A 19,177-nucleotide genomic window follows, 5' to 3' on the forward strand; every position below is an offset into this window, starting at 1 on the left:
CTGAAGAAATAACTGGCAGTCTATTTTTTTATTTTTATTTTTAATTTTTTTAAATTTATTTATTTATTTATATTTTGGCTGCGTTGGGGTCTTCATAGCTGTGCCCGGGCTTTCTCCAGTTGCGGAGAGCGGGGGCTACTCTTTGTTGCGGTTCGCGGACTTCTCATTGCGGTGGCTTCTTGTTGTGGAGCGCAGGCTCTACGCGCGCCGGCTTCAGTAACTGTGGCACGTGGGCTCAGTAGCTGTGGCTTGCGGGCTCTAGAGCTCAGGCTCAGTAGTTGTGGTGCACGAGCTTAGTTGCTCCACAGCATGTGGGATCTGCTCAGACCAGGGCTCAAATCTGTCCCCTGCATTGGCAGGCGGATTCTTAACCACTGTGCCACCAGGGAAGTCCCAGTCTATTTGTTTTAGGTCAACAGTGGGGAGGCTTAGCGAGGGGGGTCCTGACATGATTAAACTTGTTTTTGGAGGTAGGTGAGACTTCAGGCAGGAAGAGACATGAAGGTGTATATTTAGGAGGTAAAATTAGTAGGGCTTTGAGACTGGATGTTAGGGCTAAAAAAAGAGAGTGGTTTCAGGTTTGGGCGATGGAGAAACTGGGAAAGGTAATACTTCAAGGAAGGTAATATTTTAAGTATGAGGAACGAGGAGTTCCATTCTGAACAAAGTATTTGTGAGACATCCCGTTGACAGCTAGGCATTTAGGTCTGGAGTTCTAAAAAGAGTCTGGCTGGAGATACAGATTTTGGAACAATTTTAGATAAAAAATTGAGGCCATGAGAATGAACGAGTTTGCCTAAGAAGAATGTGTAAGATGAGAAGGCCTAGAACTGACCCCTGAAGCATTCTAATGTTAGGGGTTCTGTAAAGGAAACTGATAAAGAACAGAGCAGTAGGAGGAAAATCAGGAGACTGTGTGATCAGAGATGCCAAAGGAAGGGGATGATTTGATGAAGAGAGAGGAGCAAAGATGGGGGGGGAAGCTTCACGGTCAGGTAGTATAAAGAGGATAAGAGGCAGCGTGCAACAGGGACAAGAGAAGCGTACAGATAAGGGGGACTGAAGGAATTCAGAAGAATAAGCTTACTCTGGCTATACCAGTGGGCCTGCACCTTGCCAATGATACCATGTCTAGCTTCTTGAATAGTTCCCTAAACCCTGGTTTCCAAATCTGATTGAATATGAAACAGACCAAGAGGCAGGCTAAGGAAAAGGATAATTTATCATGTTTGGAATAATGCTTATTGTAACCTAACTCCACCTGCCAGCTAAAGATATGTTGATAATGGGTGATGGCAGGATGCTCAAGTGGTTGCCTCACCTCACGGTGAGTTTAAGTAGGTCAATCAGGAACAGAAAAGGAAGTAAAAATGCTCTAAAAGAGTCCATCAAAGCACAACTTCAAACAATGTGGTCTGAATGGGCACAAAACCGCAACAGATGTGTTAGCCCAGTGAACAATGGTCAGAAAAGAGATGCTCTTTTTTAGAAAAAAGAAAAAAAGGGCGGGGGGGGGGGTGAATTTTAGGCAAATTCTAAGCTTAAGAGCCAGAGTGCTAAGCATCACAGAGTCTTTAAATGCTAAGCCTAGACACACATTTTCACACAAAAAGTATCATCTTTATATATCCTGTGTTGTGAGTTTCTACATTTAAATTTACAGGAATCAAATGCGCAGGTACAAGACATGGCAGCATGTTGTGTGAAACAGCGCTACGTGTGTAAAATAACCAAAAGCTTAGCATGAGCAGTCATGTGACTGTTATGCACATACAACTTTAGTCCACTTTGATAGAAGTCATCCAGATAGTAAAAGCAATAGTCCTATTGCCTTCTGAGTTCATTTGACTAAATCTGGAGTGCTGTGTTCAGTTAAAGCATCACATTTTAAGAGTAATATCGCTTACCCACCCCTGTCTTTCCATTCCCACTGCCAGAGTCTCTCATCTCACACCTTGTAGAGTGTTTCCAAAGATGGTCAATCCCTCCCATGGCACATGCCTTTTGCAGTGTCACTTTGCCATTCCTCCCATCTCCTCCTGTTGAGACACAGGCTGCCCCTGTGTCTTAATTTGACCAATAAGAAGTGATGGGGTTTGACTTACAGACCTAGGCCTTAAGGGGTCTCACAGCTTCTGTTTTTGCCTTCTTGGTTGCCAGCCGCCAAGTCAAGAAGCTGGGATTAGACTACTGACTGATGAGAGGTCATGTGGAGGAGAAATGAGGGGCTCAGCCAACAGCCAGCACCAAGGCCCCAAACATGTGAGTGAAGCCATCTTGGATCTTCCAGCCCTAATCAAGCCAACGATGGTAATATTCTGTATCTATGCTATCCAGTATGGGAGTCGCTAGCCACATACGTGTATTGAGTCCTTGGAATGTGGCTAGGGCATCTGAAGAGCTTCATTTTTTTTTTTTTTAAGAGCTTCATTTTTAATTTCACTTGAATTTAACTAAACTTTAGCTAGTGGCTACCACACTGGACAGTGTAGAACACTATCTCCACTCTAATTCATCCAGCATAATCCTGCTAACAGAACAGGGCATATGGCAGCATAAAATCAGTTTAGCACCTACCCTTTATGGGGCTGTAAGTACACAAGCAGTGACTAGAGATGGCTGGTGGTAAAGGTTATAGCTCTGTTAAGTGTGTGAAGCAGTGCCAACTGGTGTTTAAAACAAAACAAAACACTCCCCCACAACATCACCCAAAGGAAGGGAGTGACCCATTCTAACCTGATTTTATCTGAATAAAATGTGAGAAACAGAAAGGGGAATTTCCACACAAATGGAATATACCATTGAGTCCCACATCTACCCTAGAGATGTCCTGATTAGGACATCAACCTTTAAAAACTGTTTTCTTCAACCATATGGTTACCAAAGGGGAAAGGGAGGAAGAGAGGGAGAAATTAGGTGTGTGGGATTAGTAGATACAAACTACTATGCACAAAACAAACAACAAGGATTTACTGTATATCACAGGGAGCTATATTCAGTATCTTGTAATAACCCATAGTGGAAAAATAATCTGAAAAAATATATATATATGAATCACTTTGCTGTACACCTGAAACCAACACCATACTGTAAATCAACTATACTTCAATTAAAAAAATATTGCAAAGACTGTTTTTCTCATCTACCAAAAACCAAAATTTTAATCGTTCCCTGTTCACACATTTCGGAGGTAGAGGGAGCAGGAAGGAAATCTGAGAGCCTCTTACGTGTGTTAGACACAGTCACATACATTAATGCACGTAGTTCTCTTAATGGTTTTTTTTCAGACTAAGGAAATAGAAGTTCGGAGAGGTTGTGACTTGCTAAGGACCTAAAGCTAAATTAGTGCAGAGATAAAATTCAAATCCAACCTCCAGATTTCCCAACACACCACAATACCTCTCTTAACAAGAAGAAAAATTTCTGCTCTCCTGAGATTTTCCGTGATCTGGCCACCTATATACTCATTTCCAGTTAATGTCTTAACTCTTACCGGATTGATCTCATTCTACATCCTTTCACTTTCTCCTTTCATTTCTTCTAAGTCTACCCATCCTTCAAAACCCAGTTTAAGTCTGAAACTTTCCTCATCCCAATGCTAATTAATTTCCCTTTCCTCTCCTCTGAATTTTAACGTCACTTATAATGGGCACCACATAATGTAGCATTCTTTGTTACATTACTTTTCGTTAAATAGACCGTAATCTCTTTGAGGACAGAGGTCAATACTAAATCTTTGAAGAATGGCAATCTTTCCAATTTCCTATTTCCCTTTGAGCCATGAATAGGTAGTTCTGGAATGGATGAACGCGACCTAAACTCAACAGACAGATACTTCTTGATTAATTAAAGTCAGCCCCAAACTCTCGAGTTTAACCCTTTGCTTAATCTACCGCGCACCAGTTAATCCAGCAAGGTTGAATGGCGAACCGAAACCTCAGCCCGGCCACGTAACGCTCCCAGCGGACTCCCGCACGCCACGCCCAGCCTATTGGTTGCCGATTAGGCGTGCCCCAGCCTAGGGTGGCCGATGGGGCGTGGCGTGCGTGAGTGAAGGCGTGGCCGAGAAGAGGAACCTACGCTCTGGATCACACTCGGTAGTCTCCGGTAGTCCTCGACAACTTCCGGCAAAGGTCTCCTCCTCCGCTGATTCACCTCGGGCATTTCCGGTCTCCTTCGGGCCTTTTCGTCTGGCTCCCGCGCGGGTCTCTCCACTTCGGGTTTTTCCGTGTCCCGCTCGGAGGTACTCGGCAATCGCTCGGCTTCCCCCATCCCCCGGTAACGGTCGCTGGTGAGTTTAAATGAGCCGGGGCTGGCCGGGCCGGAGCCGCTACGGGGGGGGCTTGAGGCACTGCAGAAAGTGGGCCTGAGCCTCCAGGATGACGGTGCTGCAGGAACCTGTCCAGGTAATGGTAACCGTCTTCTCTGAGGCTTGGCTCTCAGCCCCGGTCGGGAAGCAGCGTATGGCCACTCCGCGGCCTGGTGCGGCCTAGGCCCAGCTGCTTCTCCCGCCTCCCCTCACGCCGGCTCCTGCCTGTCTTCTCGTCAGTTCCGAGGCCTTGCCCGCAACCTCAGCCGTGTTACCTCTGGCCCTACGTTACTTCTTCCCCTTGGTGTGAGCGGAGTTCGGCAATAATACCTCCTTTACCCCCGGGCCAGCGTCCAGCGAGCCCCTCCTGTCAGCCCAGCGGCCGGTCCCCGGCCGGCGTGAGGGATGAGGGGCCGACAACTCGCCCCAGGTGCTCTCTTGCCTAAGGATGTTTGGGAGGCACGTTTGATCAGCGATTGTACGATCTTCATAACGGTGGGGCAAGTTTGCAGGACGAGTGTTGGTTTTGTTTTTGTTTTGTGTGAGAAGGTGGAGGGAGGGTAGGATCGGTGTTTTTAATACTAATTTCTATTTTGGTAACAGACTTTGTAGCCCACGTTGCTTTTCTCGCTCAGTAAATTTCCCTCTGGACAATGATCTGCGAAGAGAACCCCAAGGCCCAGTGCCGAGGCGCAAGCACCTATACAAGGGGAGAGGGTGGAAACGGCGAATTGGGTTTTTTCCATGACCTGTGAGGGGGATGAGGAGTGTTTTATTGTGCCTGTGTACAGGGCGTGCAGGAAGTGAAAGACAAATGATGGTTTTTCCATCCATACCACACCAAGGTATGCTTTGACGCACAGTGCTCTGTTGTCATGGAAGAAACACTATTGGATTTTTAAGTGTGTGCAGCAGTGCCAAGTCATTTCCCTCCCGCCATCTGGAGAAACTGAATCTTTTGTCCCTTGGTGATGGACCAGGTCTGTGAGACTTTCACCCTATCCTGTGATCTTTGACTTAATTAGAAGAGTTGACCTCTATCAACTGCTGTCATTGAGTCATGGACTTTCTTTATTTTGAAGTTATAAAGCAAACCGATTTTAGAAATTGCTTCATATTGCCCTTAAAGACCTGTGATGTCAAATAGTAAATATGTTAATCCATCACTCCTTCCATATTTCCTTAATTTTTCTTCACAGGATGAAATATCAACTTCTCCTAGTTGGCTCCTTCTCCAGCTCTTTACCTATAGCAGCTATTCGTTTTTTAATTAATGTAATGTGGGATTCTGTCTTAGGAAGTTTACCTGTTTGTACATTATACTGGTGCTTTCAAAGCTATTTCACTGGTGCTTTCAAAGCTATTTCTTTCCATCCAAATTTCTCTTACTAGTAAAGAGTCTCTTTTTTAAGATTTTTTTTTTTTTTTTGAGGCCTAACATGAAATTAGAAGTTGCTGTCTATACCCTCTTAAATGGATAAGCAGATCACTCAAGTTGTTTAATTTCTGTTTCATATTTTTGTTATTTTGTCTTAATAATTAATGATACAGTTGCCCTATAGGTACAGCTTCTAAAATGATAAACTAGTTTTATTGCTAGCCTATAACCACTTTTTAATAACAATTTCAACTTGCATAAAAACATGGAGAAGAAAAGAAATATGTAGCCAACTCCTTGATAGTACCCATCAGGTTTTCTCTTTTTCCTTAAAGTACTCTTAGCAGTAATGCATTTAGGTATTTTTAAAGCTTAAGAGTCAAATTTGTCTCCTCCGCCCCCCCCCCCCAACCCACGCACACTACCTTTGTTTATTAGATTTGGGGACAGAGGTAAGAAGTTTTAGGATATAGCTAGGTGAGAATTTTGGTTGTAATTTTCAGGATAAGAAGTCATTCAAGAAGGGATCTGGAGCAGTAGGAGGAACAGGCACCTTTGGCTACGATGATAAAGATAAACTGATCAGGGATAGTGCTGAAAACAGGAAGGAAGAGTAAGGAAGAAAATAAAAATAGAACTAAATAAGATACTTTTTTTTTTAAACTATGATAAGCAATTGCATGTATTTGTAGAGGAATGAGAGTAAGTTGGAAAAGCGTTTCCTTTCTAGGGATGCCTCAAGGTTTGAGGTGTTACTAGGCATAGGGAAAAGTTGAGAGAAAAGATGAGCAACTGTTTTTTGCTTTTTCTTTTTTTAAAGTTTTAACATGGAATACCCAGGTTGATATGTCACATAAGCCTATATAAGTGCTTCCTCCAAATTATCTCTTATAGGAAATTGTTACTTTTGAGTCTTTGCAAAAAATCTCTCCTATTATGAGGCAGAAATTCTGTCAATTATTTTATTTTTAAAATAACTATTTAGGGAAGCCACACTAGCCTAAGTGACTTGAATCAATGCTAATTTGCATGTTTATAAAATTCACCTGATGAAATTGATTTTTAAAAAGACATTTTATATAGATTTATCAATTATTCCTGGGGGTAGGACTTCACAGAAGTGTTGGATGAAGTTGTAAAAATCACCTTAGTAAGCAGTATAGTAAGTGGGTGCTTTACACATATAATATTGTTTTAGAGATTATTAGGTAGTGAAGGAATACTTTTGGCTTGGGATAAGATGAACAGGGACAGCATCTAACGTGGATTCAAAAGGTACCATTTTCAAATAATAGAATTGAAGGTAGTATATTCAGGAAAATTGTGTTAGATGATTTCCACCACCCCCCGTAATGGCTTTTCAATAAAACTGTTTTATCCAACGAGAGTAGAAAAAAATGAAATCCCTAAATATATTTTATGCTTTAAAAAAATATATGTATGTAACTAAATTGATAAATCAATAGGCATTTGACTATTTGATCTTCATTGAAAAAATTTATATATTCAAGTTAGCTGAAACATTTTGCTTATAAAATTTTCTTTCGGAAAACAGATTACATTATATTTAGGTCCAATATAGTGTCTTGAAGACAGTGCTACATAGTACCTGAAGTGAGAGAATAAACTTTGGGATGGGGAGGTAGAGGGGGAAGTCATTACAAATATGTAGTAATTCCTTTATGGACTAGTGTCCCGATATAGCCTTTGTGCTTATATATAGAGAAAGCATGAGACAAATAATCACAAATTAATAATTATAAACTGTGATAAGAAGGGCACTATAAATAGGGTGTTAGGAGAGAGACCTAATAGGAGGGTCCTGACCTAAGTCAGATTTGCAATTGGACCATCAATGTTCAGAAGCAGCCTCAATGATAAAAATCAAATTGGGAAGACTGTTATGCACCTGCTATGTGCCAAGCACAGATAAAAGACATTCTAAAACCTTCTCTAAAAAGTATGTTAGGATGGTTCCTTTTGAGCAAATAACATTGAAGCTGAGTTCAAAGTTTGAGAAGGAAACAGTAGTTTGAAGAGCATTACAAGCAGAGAAAACAGCATGTGCAAAGTGCCTAAGACACAGCAGAACTTGGCATTGGAAGAACTGAAAGAGGGCCAGTGTGGCTGGAGTTGCATAGTAATGGAAGGCCATTATAAGGAGTTCAGTTTTCATTCTAAGTGTAATGGGGAATCACTGAAGGATTTTCAGCCGTGGGTTGACACTATCTGATATAGATCTTAAGATCTCTCTGGCAACTGTATGTGAAAGGTCAGGGAGGAAGGAGGCAAGAGTAAACACAATCTTAGGATGAAGGTAACCTAGACTAAAGTGGTAGCAGTGGAGCAGGAAAGAAGTAGATAAATTCAAGAGATGTTTTAGAGGAAGAACCAATGAGACATGGAAATTGATTGTTTATGGGGGGATCAAGAACAGCTACCTGGATTTCATTTTGGGGGGCACCATTTAATAAATGGAGAATTCTTTGAGAGGAGACAAATTTGAAGGAGGACAATTAAGAATTCTGTTGTGAACAAATTGAGTTGGAGATATTTGTGAAACCAACCAGTAGAAATGTGGATATATAACCTCTAATCTTTTGAGGGGTCTAGTCTTTTTTTTTTTTTTTTAGAGAAAGGTCATTTTAAATTTATTTATTTATTTATGGCTGTGTTGGATCTTAGTTTTGGTGCGAGGGCTTTCTCTAGTTGCGGCGAGCGGGGGTCACTCTTCATCGCGGTGCGCGGGCCTCTCACTATCGCGGCCTCTCTTGTTGCGGAGCACAGGCTCCAGCCGCGCAGGCTCAGTAGTTGTGGCTCACGGGCCCAGTTGCTCCGTGGCATGTGGGATCTTCCCAGACCAGGGCTCGAACCCGTGTCCCCTGAATTGGCAGGCGAATTCTCAACCACTGCACCACCCGGGAAGCCCAGAGGGGTCTAGTCTTGTTGGGAAGATAAGTATACTTAACAGGAACAACTGGATAATGTTACAAGTCCGTATGTGATTGCACAGATAACAATAAATACAGGAAAGAGAGATCCTGGTAGACTGGAAAAATGGGAACGGTTTCTTGAAGGAGTAGAACTTAAAGCTTTAGAAGGTGGAAAGGGTTTGGTAGGGAAGAGAGAATATTCTTGGCATGGAATGGCATGAGCAAGAGCCCAAAGTTGAGAATGGTGTTTAGGAACAGGAAAACAATAAAACTATAGCATTGGCTAGAATGGAAATAGAGGAGGAAAAGGTAAGGTTTTGCTAGCCAGGTAGAATCAGGTTACAGGGGACTTAACATCCAGGCTGAGGAGTTTAGATTTAATTTGTTGGTAATAAATAGCCATTATAGGTTTTTCAGCAGAAAAATTATGTAATGAAAGCACTGCTTTGGAAAAATTAATCTGATGCTATTGGGAAGGAGGGACGAGACAAGATTTAAGGAGACATAAAGGCTAGTAGAGAAATCCAGTTACATGGTAATGTACATCAGGGTTTCTCAATCTTGGCACTATTGATGTTTTGAGCAAGCTAATTTTTTGTTGTAAGGGTACTCTCCTGTGTATTGTAGAGTGTTTTGCAGCATCCCTGGCCTCTACCCACTAGATGTCCCCTCCGTTTGTGACAACCAAAGATGCCCCCCAGACATTACTACATGTCCTTTTGGGGGGCAAAATTGCCCAGACTGAGAACCACTGATGTAGACCTGAACTAAGTTAGAGTTCTAGAAATTAGATTGTAATGTATAATAGGAAAATTCCACGGGGATTTTTTTTCTTCATACCTTCTTATATTGTTCATTTCTTTTATGATCTAAAAAAAGATCTTTTATGATCTAAAAGAAAACTATTTTCTTTTTTGACAAAAACAAGAACAACACAAAACAATCTATGTGGTCACATTTAAGTCTGAATTAGTGGTACAACTTACAGAGGCTTGTGTATATTTAAAATAATATTTTATATTTAAGAAGAGCAAGCAAGTAAGGAACTTTGCCATTTAATTTCTGTGGTGTTGATTTAATTATCTTTAAAATCAGTGTAGCCTAGGACTGACGCATTAATTTAATCAGTAGGACTTCTCTTTTAAACTTTTTTTTGGGGTCAGTGGTGGTGTTGCTCTGTTTGGCTTCATAACCTTTCGCAGCATTTCGTCCATCTGGCTTTACTTTGTAGAACTCCTGAAGTGATTCACTGAGTGACATTCTTTTAGGGGCAGGTTTACACCAGCAGTTGAGCAGTAGATGAATAACAAGGGGGCTAATCTTAGCCCTGTCTGTCATGAGCTACCAATTTGTAATGCTTTAGAAAATAGTTTATTCCCCACTCCATTCCCCCAAAAGAGATACATAGCGTCACTCAGATGCTTGAGCAGAGTGGTGATGGAAGCTGTATGTGGCAAGTTTTACTTCTGGGATGTATGGGAGTTTTTGTTGCCTGCCTTCACTATCCCTTTCTGACCCTCTTAAGAATTGGTGATAAAGGAATGACATTGTTCTGAGCAAAACTTGATTTTAAATCAGGAATGGATAGAACTCTTGAATATGATACTTTTTTTCTCTTTCATTTATTTAATTTTAAAAAGACAGAAAGAAAGTAAAAGTTCTAGGAGTTTTTGGCCATAATATTTATGTGCCAAATTTTCCTGGTGATCAATATCACTAATGTAGCTGGTGAATCAATCATTTGGTCTTTTGTGGCTTATATGTTACAAAATAAACAACTGTGGCAGATATGATGAGAGATGTTACCTAATACAAACTATAAATTATATTTATTGAATTTGTTTATATTAAGAGCTAGAAAAGCAAAAGGTTTTAAGTGCCTAATGCGTGCCAGTCAGTATACTAGGAGCACCATATCATTTCATTTAATCCACACAAGTCCAAAAATAGAGTTCCATTTTTCACATGAGGAAATTGAGGCTGAGAAAAGTTAAATAATTCCCCAGAGTCACACTGCTGAAAGTGCTGGCACACACATTTGAACACAGGTCTCCAACATCAAATCCTGGGTATAATCTTCCTACTCACCATGTTCTTTTAGTAGGTTCTTAGGAAATCCCCATATTTTATAAAGGAGTAATTAGGTGGTAATTATTTGCATTACAAAAATAATTCTATGTACCATGGAGTTTCTTTCGAGATTTCCAGAGATCCTTAACTATTGGACATATAATAATACAGAAAAACTTAAGACTAAGACTAACATAAAATGCTAACAGTGGGAGGACTGCCAGAGGTAAAGGCCATTTGTTTATTCATCCACCATACATTAGTTAAGCACCTACTTAAAAAGTACGTAATAAATGCTGGGAGTATATAGTGAGCAAAAACAGATGTAGTCCCTACCTTTCTAGAGTTTATATTATAGTGAGGAAGACATTACTCACATACTCTCCTAAATATGTGTAAAATTAAAACAGTGAGAAGTATTGCAAAGGAAAGGTACTTGGTGTCATCAGAGTGTATAAGGATGCCTAACCTCATCTGGGTGTCCTAAAAAAGCCTTCCCTGGGAAAGAAGTCCAAAGAATGACTAGAATTTGCATATTTTGAAGGAAAGGAGGGGGTGTGCCAGGCAAAATGAACGGTATGTTTAAAGGACCTGTGGCAGAAGGATAACATGGCAGATTTGAGGAGCTGAAAGAAGGTCGTTGTGGTAGCATGGAAAGCATGAGAAAATATGATACAAGATGAACAGAAGAGGTAGGTACAGACTATACCACACTGCCTAGTTTTGTGGCTTTTGCTTTTATCATTAAGAACAATGAGAAGCCACTGAAGGATTTTAAGCAAAGGGGTAATATGATCAGATCTGACTTGTGAAAAGCTCATAGGGAGAGAATGGATCATAGGGTAGAAAAGAATTCAGAGGGGCTAAGTAAGACACTCTTAAAGTAATCCAGGGAAAAAAATGGTCTGCCTTTAAAAGTAAATGTTTAGGGAACTTCCCTGGCAGTCCAGTGGTTAAGACTCTGTGCTTCCAATGCAGGAGGCGCAGGTTCGATCCCTGGTCGGGGAACAAAGATCCCACATGCCACACCAAAAAAAAAAAAAAAAAAGTAAATGTTTATTAAGTTTCTTCCTTTCATTATTACTGCAGTTGCCTAATTTAAATGAGTATCATTTTGGGCTTCCCTGGTGGCGCAGTGGTTAAGAATCCCCCTGCCAATGCAGGGGACAGGGGTTCGAGCCCCGGTCCGGGAAGATCCCACATGCCTCAGAGCAACTAAGCCCGTGCGCCACAACTACTGAAACCCACGCACCTAGAGGCCATGCTCTGCAAAAAGAGAAGCCACTGCAATGAGCAGCCTGCACACCACAACGAAGAGTAGACCCCGCTTGCTGCAACTAGAGAAAGCCCATGTGCAGCAACGAAGACCGATCGCAGCCAATAAATAAATTAATTAAAAAAAATTTTTTTTAATAAAATGAAATAAATGAGTATCATTTTGAAAGATACCTATAGGCATAGTTTCAGAACCCTAGGTCGTATATGATCTGGTAGAACACCAGAAGGCCAGATCAGTTCTTTTGGGGGTTTAGAATTTAGCCAGGCACTGTGCTAGGCTTATCTCAGAGGTAAGTATTTTTATCCTTATTTTACAGATGATTAAAGCTAAAGCTCAGAGAATTGACTTGGTCATCTAGATTAGTGTCCGAGGGATCTTTATCTGCCTTGGATTGAGGTGTGGAGATCATATTAAGTATTCAAGAAATAATTGAGTCAAATTAGGTTTGAATACCCTTTATCTGTTGTTTTCTGAATGACTGTTTTTTTGAGTTATTCTATCCAAATGTTGAAATTCTCTGAGGAAAACACAGTTTATCGCATTACCTTTTATCTATCTCTTTGCTGTGTTGTAGTATAGAGGAAATATAGATTAGATAGCAGTGATTCTGTAGTATGTTTAAAACCTGCTATTATATTCACTCCTTGCTAACACCACATATTTTTGTTCAAAGGTTCAGCTTCCTGACTGTTTGATAAGAAAACAAAACCACAGTGAGCACAGTGACAATGACCAGATAGGTGCCTGTAGAATAATACCTGACTTATAATTTCTCATTGTCAGTAAAGACCTGAAAATTCAAAATGTGAAGGCTTTGTGCAGCCTACCTGAAGAACTTGATTTTCTCAAATTCGTTCAGTTTTTTATGGTTTTTTTTTTTTTTTTTTTTTTTTTTTTACTGCAATCAGGATCATATAGCAAACAAAGTAGATGCTCAATAAATATTTACCAAATGGATGAATGATGTGTTTCAGAGGTGGTAGGCATATTGAATAAGATGATAAGGAAAATGATCTAAGTAGTACGGAGACATGATCTCAGCTGCCATTTACCAGAAAAATCTGGTTATCTTCCAGCTATTTATAGATCACACCACTGAGAGATTTTATTGCCCCAAAACCTGATGTATTCCAACCCCTCGGTCAGACTGACCCTTATCTCCTTACCAGATTCTTGGTTCCTTTATAATGTTTTGCTTATTGTATCAAGGAAGAAACAGCTGGATGTTATTCTGTATTTTTTTAAATTAATTAATTAATTTATTTTTGGCTGTGTTGGGTCTTCGTTTCGTGCGAGGGCTTTCTCTAGTTGCGGCGAGCGGGGGCCACTCTTCATCGCGGTGCGCGGTCCTTTCACTATCGCGGCCTCTTGTTGCGGAGCACAGGCTCCAGACGCGCAGGCTCAGTAGTTGTGGCTCACGGGCCTAGTTGCTCCGCGGCATGTGGGATCTTCCCAGACCAGGGCTCGAACCCGTGTCCCCTGCATTGGCAGGCAGATTCTCAACCACTGTGCCACCAGGGAAGCCCTGTATTTTTTTATATTGCCAACATTAATGTTTTAATCATGTTTATAAGAATATCTTATATTTTACCTCCAGATTGGGTTACTAAAAGTTTATAGGTCAGGAAGTGGAAAATAGATTCAGAGTTTTAAAACATTAATTCAACAAACTTTATTGAGCATTCACTATGTTTAAAGACAGTTATCTAGGATAACTAGGGAAATAACTTAGTTAAGTAGAATAACCAGGGAATTATAGAGAAAAATAGAATCTGGCTTTTGCCCGCAAGAAGTTGCAACCTAGTTAACCAAATAATATAACCAAATCTAATAAAAAGCCTGATTTTTTTTTAAAAGTATAAACAAAATTGTCTAGGACCTCATAGGATGGAGTAATTAATATTGCGTGGGATAGATCAGTGAAGGCTTCATGAAAGGAAGAGACCATGTAAGCTGAATTTTGAAGAAAGGATGACAAATTTCAGGAGATAGAAGTTAAAGACAAAGGACAGCCCAAACAGAGGTGAAGACTCTGAAATATGAAAATACAGCTGATGTTTAGGGCCTGATGGAGCTTTATTCTGTAGATGTTTATTGTGTAAACTTTGTGGGGCTATCCAAGAGGAATCATTAGCAAGTTTTGATCAGGGAAGAAGACATGATAGTGATAACGATGAGGGCAGCAGCTAAAATTTATTGAGTAATTATTAGCTATGTGCTAGGAACCATTGTGTACTTTATTGGAGTCTCATGTTTTAAATTAAGAGACTGAGTCTTAAGAGACATTGTTACTTGCCCGAGACACGGAACTAGTAAGTCATGGAACATGAATTTGAACCCAAACCTCTCACTATTGTCTCATGTTTAGCAGTGATGATGTTTTTGTTTGAGGAATTCTGGGACAGGATGGATTACATTATAGCCTGTAGGTAGAAAGACCACTTAGGAAACTAAAAGTTTACAGGAAGGAAGATTCTGTTACAGACTGGGACTAGGAAAGAGGGGATAGACCCTAGGTACTTTTCCTTATGTGCAGTTCTACAAATGATGGTTAGATTCACTAACCAGCCCATTAAAATCTTTTAAATCCATAACTTACGCAAATTGATTTACCAGTACAATTGTTATTTCATGTATACTTACTCAACGTTTCTGACCTTGTATGGTGAAGGACTTTTTGAGTTTCAAACGAGGAGTACCTCTCCTAGTCCTGGCAGCAGCAGTGCTCCTCAAGGCACTAGTACTGCTGTAGTCTCTAATATGCAAAAGAGAAAGCACGTGTCTAGGTCAGTAACTTGTCTCTTCCCCTTTCAAGTATCTGAATTGAATTCCATAAATATTTATTGAACACCTTTTATGTATTGGGCTCTAATACTGTCTCCCATCAGCTAGACCAGTGATTCTTAGTGAACCAAGATATTTGTGAACCCCAAACACTGTATACACATTTTCTGTATATATGTCCATGTGCTTTTTTCTGGGGAGGAGGTCCATAGCTTTTATAAGTTTTTCAAAAGAGTATACTATAAAAGGAGAGAGAACTGCTTACCTAGAAAGTAGAAGAATCGTTCTGAACCCTGAATGCTTACCAGTAAAAAGGTTTAAAAATAAGGATATCTAAACTCAATCCCAGCTTCCAGAGATTGTGATTCAGTGGATTTGAGGTAGAGCACCACAAGAAGGGGTTGATAGCCACTGATCTAGACAGGAGTAACACTAAAATGCACTCTATGAGAACAGAAACTATGTTATTTATTGTGTGCCTAGAGTCTAGAACGTGCTGGCACACAGTAGACACTCAGTAAATATTTATTGAATGAATGAATATTAGAGCTCTCCAGTGAAGAAAGCTTTATGAAGTAGATATTATTTAAGCTGGGTCTATAGGGATGAGGAGGAAAGCTTTATGAAATAGATATTATTTAAGCGGGGTCTATAGGGATGAGGAAGAAAGCTTTATGAAGTAGATATTATTTAAGCTGGGTCTATAGGGATGAGGAGGAAAGCTTTATGAAATAGATATTATTTAAGCGGGGTCTATAGGGATGAGGAAGAAAGCTTTATGAAGTAGATATTATTTAAGCTGGGTCTATAGGGATGAGCAATTTATAAGAGGAGGTAGGTGAAGGAGCCCACATTCCCCAGTGAAGGAAAAGGAAGTACAGAGACACAGAGGTCTAAAAGTTCATGGGGAGTTGAGGGAGTAAATTCAGATATGTTAGGAGCCATACAGTGAAGAGCCTTATCTAATACGTTATAGAGTTTGCACTGTGGGCAGTGAGGTTTTATTACTTAAATTAGACATGTTAATTTGAGTATTATATGCAAGGCTCTGTGCTAAGAGTTACCTTGAAACTCTCTATGTTTGTATATTTATGTTCTTTTTCCTCCACTTACAGGCTGCTATATGGCAAGCACTAAACCACTATGCTTTCAGAGATGCAGTTTTCCTTGCAGAGCGACTATATGCAGAAGGTTTGTAATCTATTCATTTCTATAGAACTGTGAAAGAATAAAATATATAGAATTCCATCACTTTTTATGACTGTAACAAGATTCTGGGTATTCCTTTTTTTTTTTTGGCCACGCCACGCGGCATGTGGGATCTTAGTTCCCCGACCAGGAATAGAACCCGTGGCCCCTGTATTGGAAGCACGGAGTCTTAACCACTGGACCACCAGGGAAGTCCCCTGGGTATCACTTTTGTTTTATCTTTATGGTTGACACTAGTTCATAAAAATATTTCCGAGTATCTGTGTAGCTCCTTATATGCTACTTTTAATAACTGTGTAGGGTTGCTTTGGGTTTTATGCTATGGTTTACTTAATCATGTTCCAGTCTTTAGGTATTTTTTCCCAGGTTTTTTATTAGAGTCTATATTCTGTGGCTTAGAGCATGGGTTTTGAGCCTACAGCCTTAGTACAAACCCTAACCCTGTCACTTAAACATGCAGTAGTGTACTGTGGGCAAGTTACTTAATGTCTGATTATTTCAGATTTCTCATGTATAAAATAAAGATAATAGTAACTGTCTCATAGAATTGAAGAATGAAGTGGTATATTTAAAGCACTTGGCACAGCCTTCTGGCATGGTAATAAATGCTCAGTAAACATTAGCTGGTAATGTGTGTTTTGTTTCTGTCATTAATTATTATAATCCTCTTTCTAAGATGCTAAGATAGATGATTATGTACAGCTTTTCTTTTAAGTCATTTCCTTGGGTTATATACTCTAAAATGGAATTTATGAGTCAAAAGATGTGATCAGTTCTACAACAAATTACTTTTTGCCCAGTTGATAACCCAGCAGAGAGAGGTGTGATAATCAAGGTGTCACCAATAGTGTAAGACTTCCTTCATAGTCCTATCAATATCAGATTTACCATTATAATGTATTTTTGCTTACTGGAAAATTGTGAGGTATTTTGTCTTGCATGTTTATAACTGTGAAGGATTCTGGGTATTTTCTCAAGTGTTTGTTTTAATTTTATTCCTATTTCTGTGGCTGTATCTTTGTTTATTGCATATTTGCTCCAGATTCTTTGCCTTTTAATCTTAATTCTATTGATTTTTATTAATCTGATATTTTAAATTGTTATGTAGTTGAACTCATCAGCTTTGTCATTTAAACTTTCTCCTATTGCTCCAGTAGCTGGAAAATTGTCATCTTTCTGAACTCAATAAACATATAGTTCTTGGTAGTTTAAAAAAAGTTTTTAAAAATTTCTGCCACAACTAAGATCCAATGTAACCAAATAAATAAATATAAAATAAATAAATAAAATATCTTTAAAAATTTTATCATAGTATTATTACTTAATTTAGTCCATGTTATTTATTAAATAATTCCCCCCACCCCACCCCACATGGTATCTTACTTGGTTTTATATTAAATTTTTATTTTTTTATTTTTTTATTGAGGTATAGTTGTTTTACATTGTTGTGTTTCTGCTATAAAGCGAAGTGGAGTTCCCTGGGCTATACTACAGGTTCTCATGTATTAGATTTTTAAAAAATGTTTTGCTCTGTCCCCAGAACCTCGCCTCTCTTTCATCAGTTAATTTTCTGTTTTTAACTCAGTATCATACTGTTTTATTATTAACACTTTATATTGTCTTTTAATATCTAATAACGCCTATCTCCCATCATTTTTTTTCCAATTCTTTCTTTGCTAAGAAGTCTTTACCCTTTTTTAAATTCTTTAATTTTTTCATGTGTATTTTACTACTGCTTTGAAATTTCACAAATATTTTGATCAGTGCTGACCTATATAAGTCTATGAATTAATTTAGGAAGTACTGATATCTTACTATCTTAAAGCCTTCTTAACCAGAAACAGTGCTGCCTTCTTTTTACTCCAGTGTTTAACTCAGTTTTCCCACTTTATGAGTAACCTCCCATTGGATTACTTACCAAAATTTTTAATTTTTTTTATGATTGTAGGTAAGTTTTATTTTTGTGTGTCTGCATGAACTAGTAGTGGAACCTTTCTGCTCAGTTATATGATTTTACTCTAATAAAGTGCTTAGTAACCCAACTGCAGGCATAGAACGTAGATATTAGGGGTTTGCTAGGCATGTGTCAAAAAGGGACAAGGGATAAGAACATTAAGAATACAGACAAGATGTGGACCAGGAAATGTAAACTACATAGGAAAGTTAACACAGGAAGGGATTGGTAAATAAGAGGTTTTAGAGAGGTACTGGAAGTCCAGATGAAGTTGAATTGGGAGATATATGAGAATAACTTAGGAGAGGAAGACCGTGAATGAGGTGCAGAATTCTTTCGTTAATGAAGCAGAATGTCTTGAATTTAGTAACTGAGAGTTATAAGGAGAAGGTATGAATCTCAGGAGGAAGGGATTTCACAAAAGGACAAAGGGTAATGCTTGGAAAAAGTTGTGAGAAGCAAGGAGGAAACCAACCTTACCGTGGGATAGGAGGGAATTAGCATCCCTTTGGGAGTGCTGTCAGGTCCTCAGGGGAGAACAGGAGTTCATTGAGGAAAGTGAGGGAAGATCTGTTGAGCAGAAGTCTGAGGTCCAAATGAAAAGATTTAGAAGAGTGAGAGGCTTAGAAAGAAGGTAATATAATAGATTGCCCTATTCTGCTCGATTATGTAAAAGCAAGGTTGATTGTGGATAATCTACTTATATATATTTTCATTGATACCTAGGCAGCCCCCATGTTTTGCTGACTTATACTTCTTTCTTTTTTTTAATTTGTTTATTAAAGGGTAGGCAGTTTCTAGTTTATTATAGTTAGGTTCCAAAAGATTGCAAATTAGTGGTTTCAAATTTAGATGATCAGGTTTTCCCATAGAATTGAGGCAGGATTCCAAATTAGTCCACAAAAAGCTGTTTAATCCTTTTTCTACCTGTGTCTGATAACAGTGCTTAACACTTGGAAAGCTGCTCATTGTTAGTTTCTCTCAATATAGAACCTAACTACTCTGTTTGACTATATTTCTATGAGGGAAGATTTTAGAATTTAAGTTCAATGGGAGCAGATACTATCCCAGCTCAATAATAATAACAGTAATTCTACCATTTATTGATTTCTTACTGTGTAGTAGGACTCTGAGTACTTAATATTAATTCCTTATTTAGTCTTCAACAATCCTATAACATAGACATTGCTATTACCATTTTAGAAATGAAGGAACTAAGAATTGTTCACCAGGTTTCTACCTGTCTTAGTGATTAATGGGC

General features: G+C 39.2%; 2 protein-coding genes across 10 annotated transcripts in view; one reads left to right on the forward strand and one right to left on the reverse strand.

Moving 5' to 3' along the window:
- The window catches only part of MYL4 (myosin light chain 4), a 30,663-nt gene extending 26,517 nt beyond the window's left edge, over positions 1 to 4,146 (reverse strand). Inside the window, exon 1 of one of the 2 annotated variants that reach the window (XM_059906845.1) lies at positions 4,081 to 4,146. The gene's annotated coding sequence lies outside the window, so the exon portion shown is untranslated. Of the gene's footprint in view, positions 1 to 3,900; positions 3,967 to 4,080 lie in introns of those variants that run through there. The other variant, XM_059906843.1, reaches the window with a different exon arrangement.
- Positions 4,147 to 4,245: 99 nt separating this feature from the next.
- CDC27 (cell division cycle 27) overlaps positions 4,246 to 19,177 on the forward strand; it is a 57,394-nt gene continuing 42,462 nt past the window's right edge. For 7 of the 8 annotated variants that reach the window (XM_059906834.1, XM_059906835.1, XM_059906836.1 and 4 more), the window contains exons 1-2: positions 4,246 to 4,406; positions 15,869 to 15,944. In XM_059906834.1, the coding sequence (XP_059762817.1) occupies positions 4,380 to 4,406; positions 15,869 to 15,944 (103 nt within the window). In that variant the 5' untranslated portion in view covers positions 4,246 to 4,379. Of the gene's footprint in view, positions 4,407 to 5,212; positions 5,290 to 15,868; positions 15,945 to 19,177 lie in introns of those variants that run through there. The other variant, XM_059906837.1, reaches the window with a different exon arrangement.

This window comes from Balaenoptera ricei, chromosome 20 (assembly GCF_028023285.1).
Source record: "Balaenoptera ricei isolate mBalRic1 chromosome 20, mBalRic1.hap2, whole genome shotgun sequence".
In the NCBI taxonomy this organism is placed as follows: Eukaryota; Metazoa; Chordata; class Mammalia; order Artiodactyla; family Balaenopteridae; genus Balaenoptera; species Balaenoptera ricei.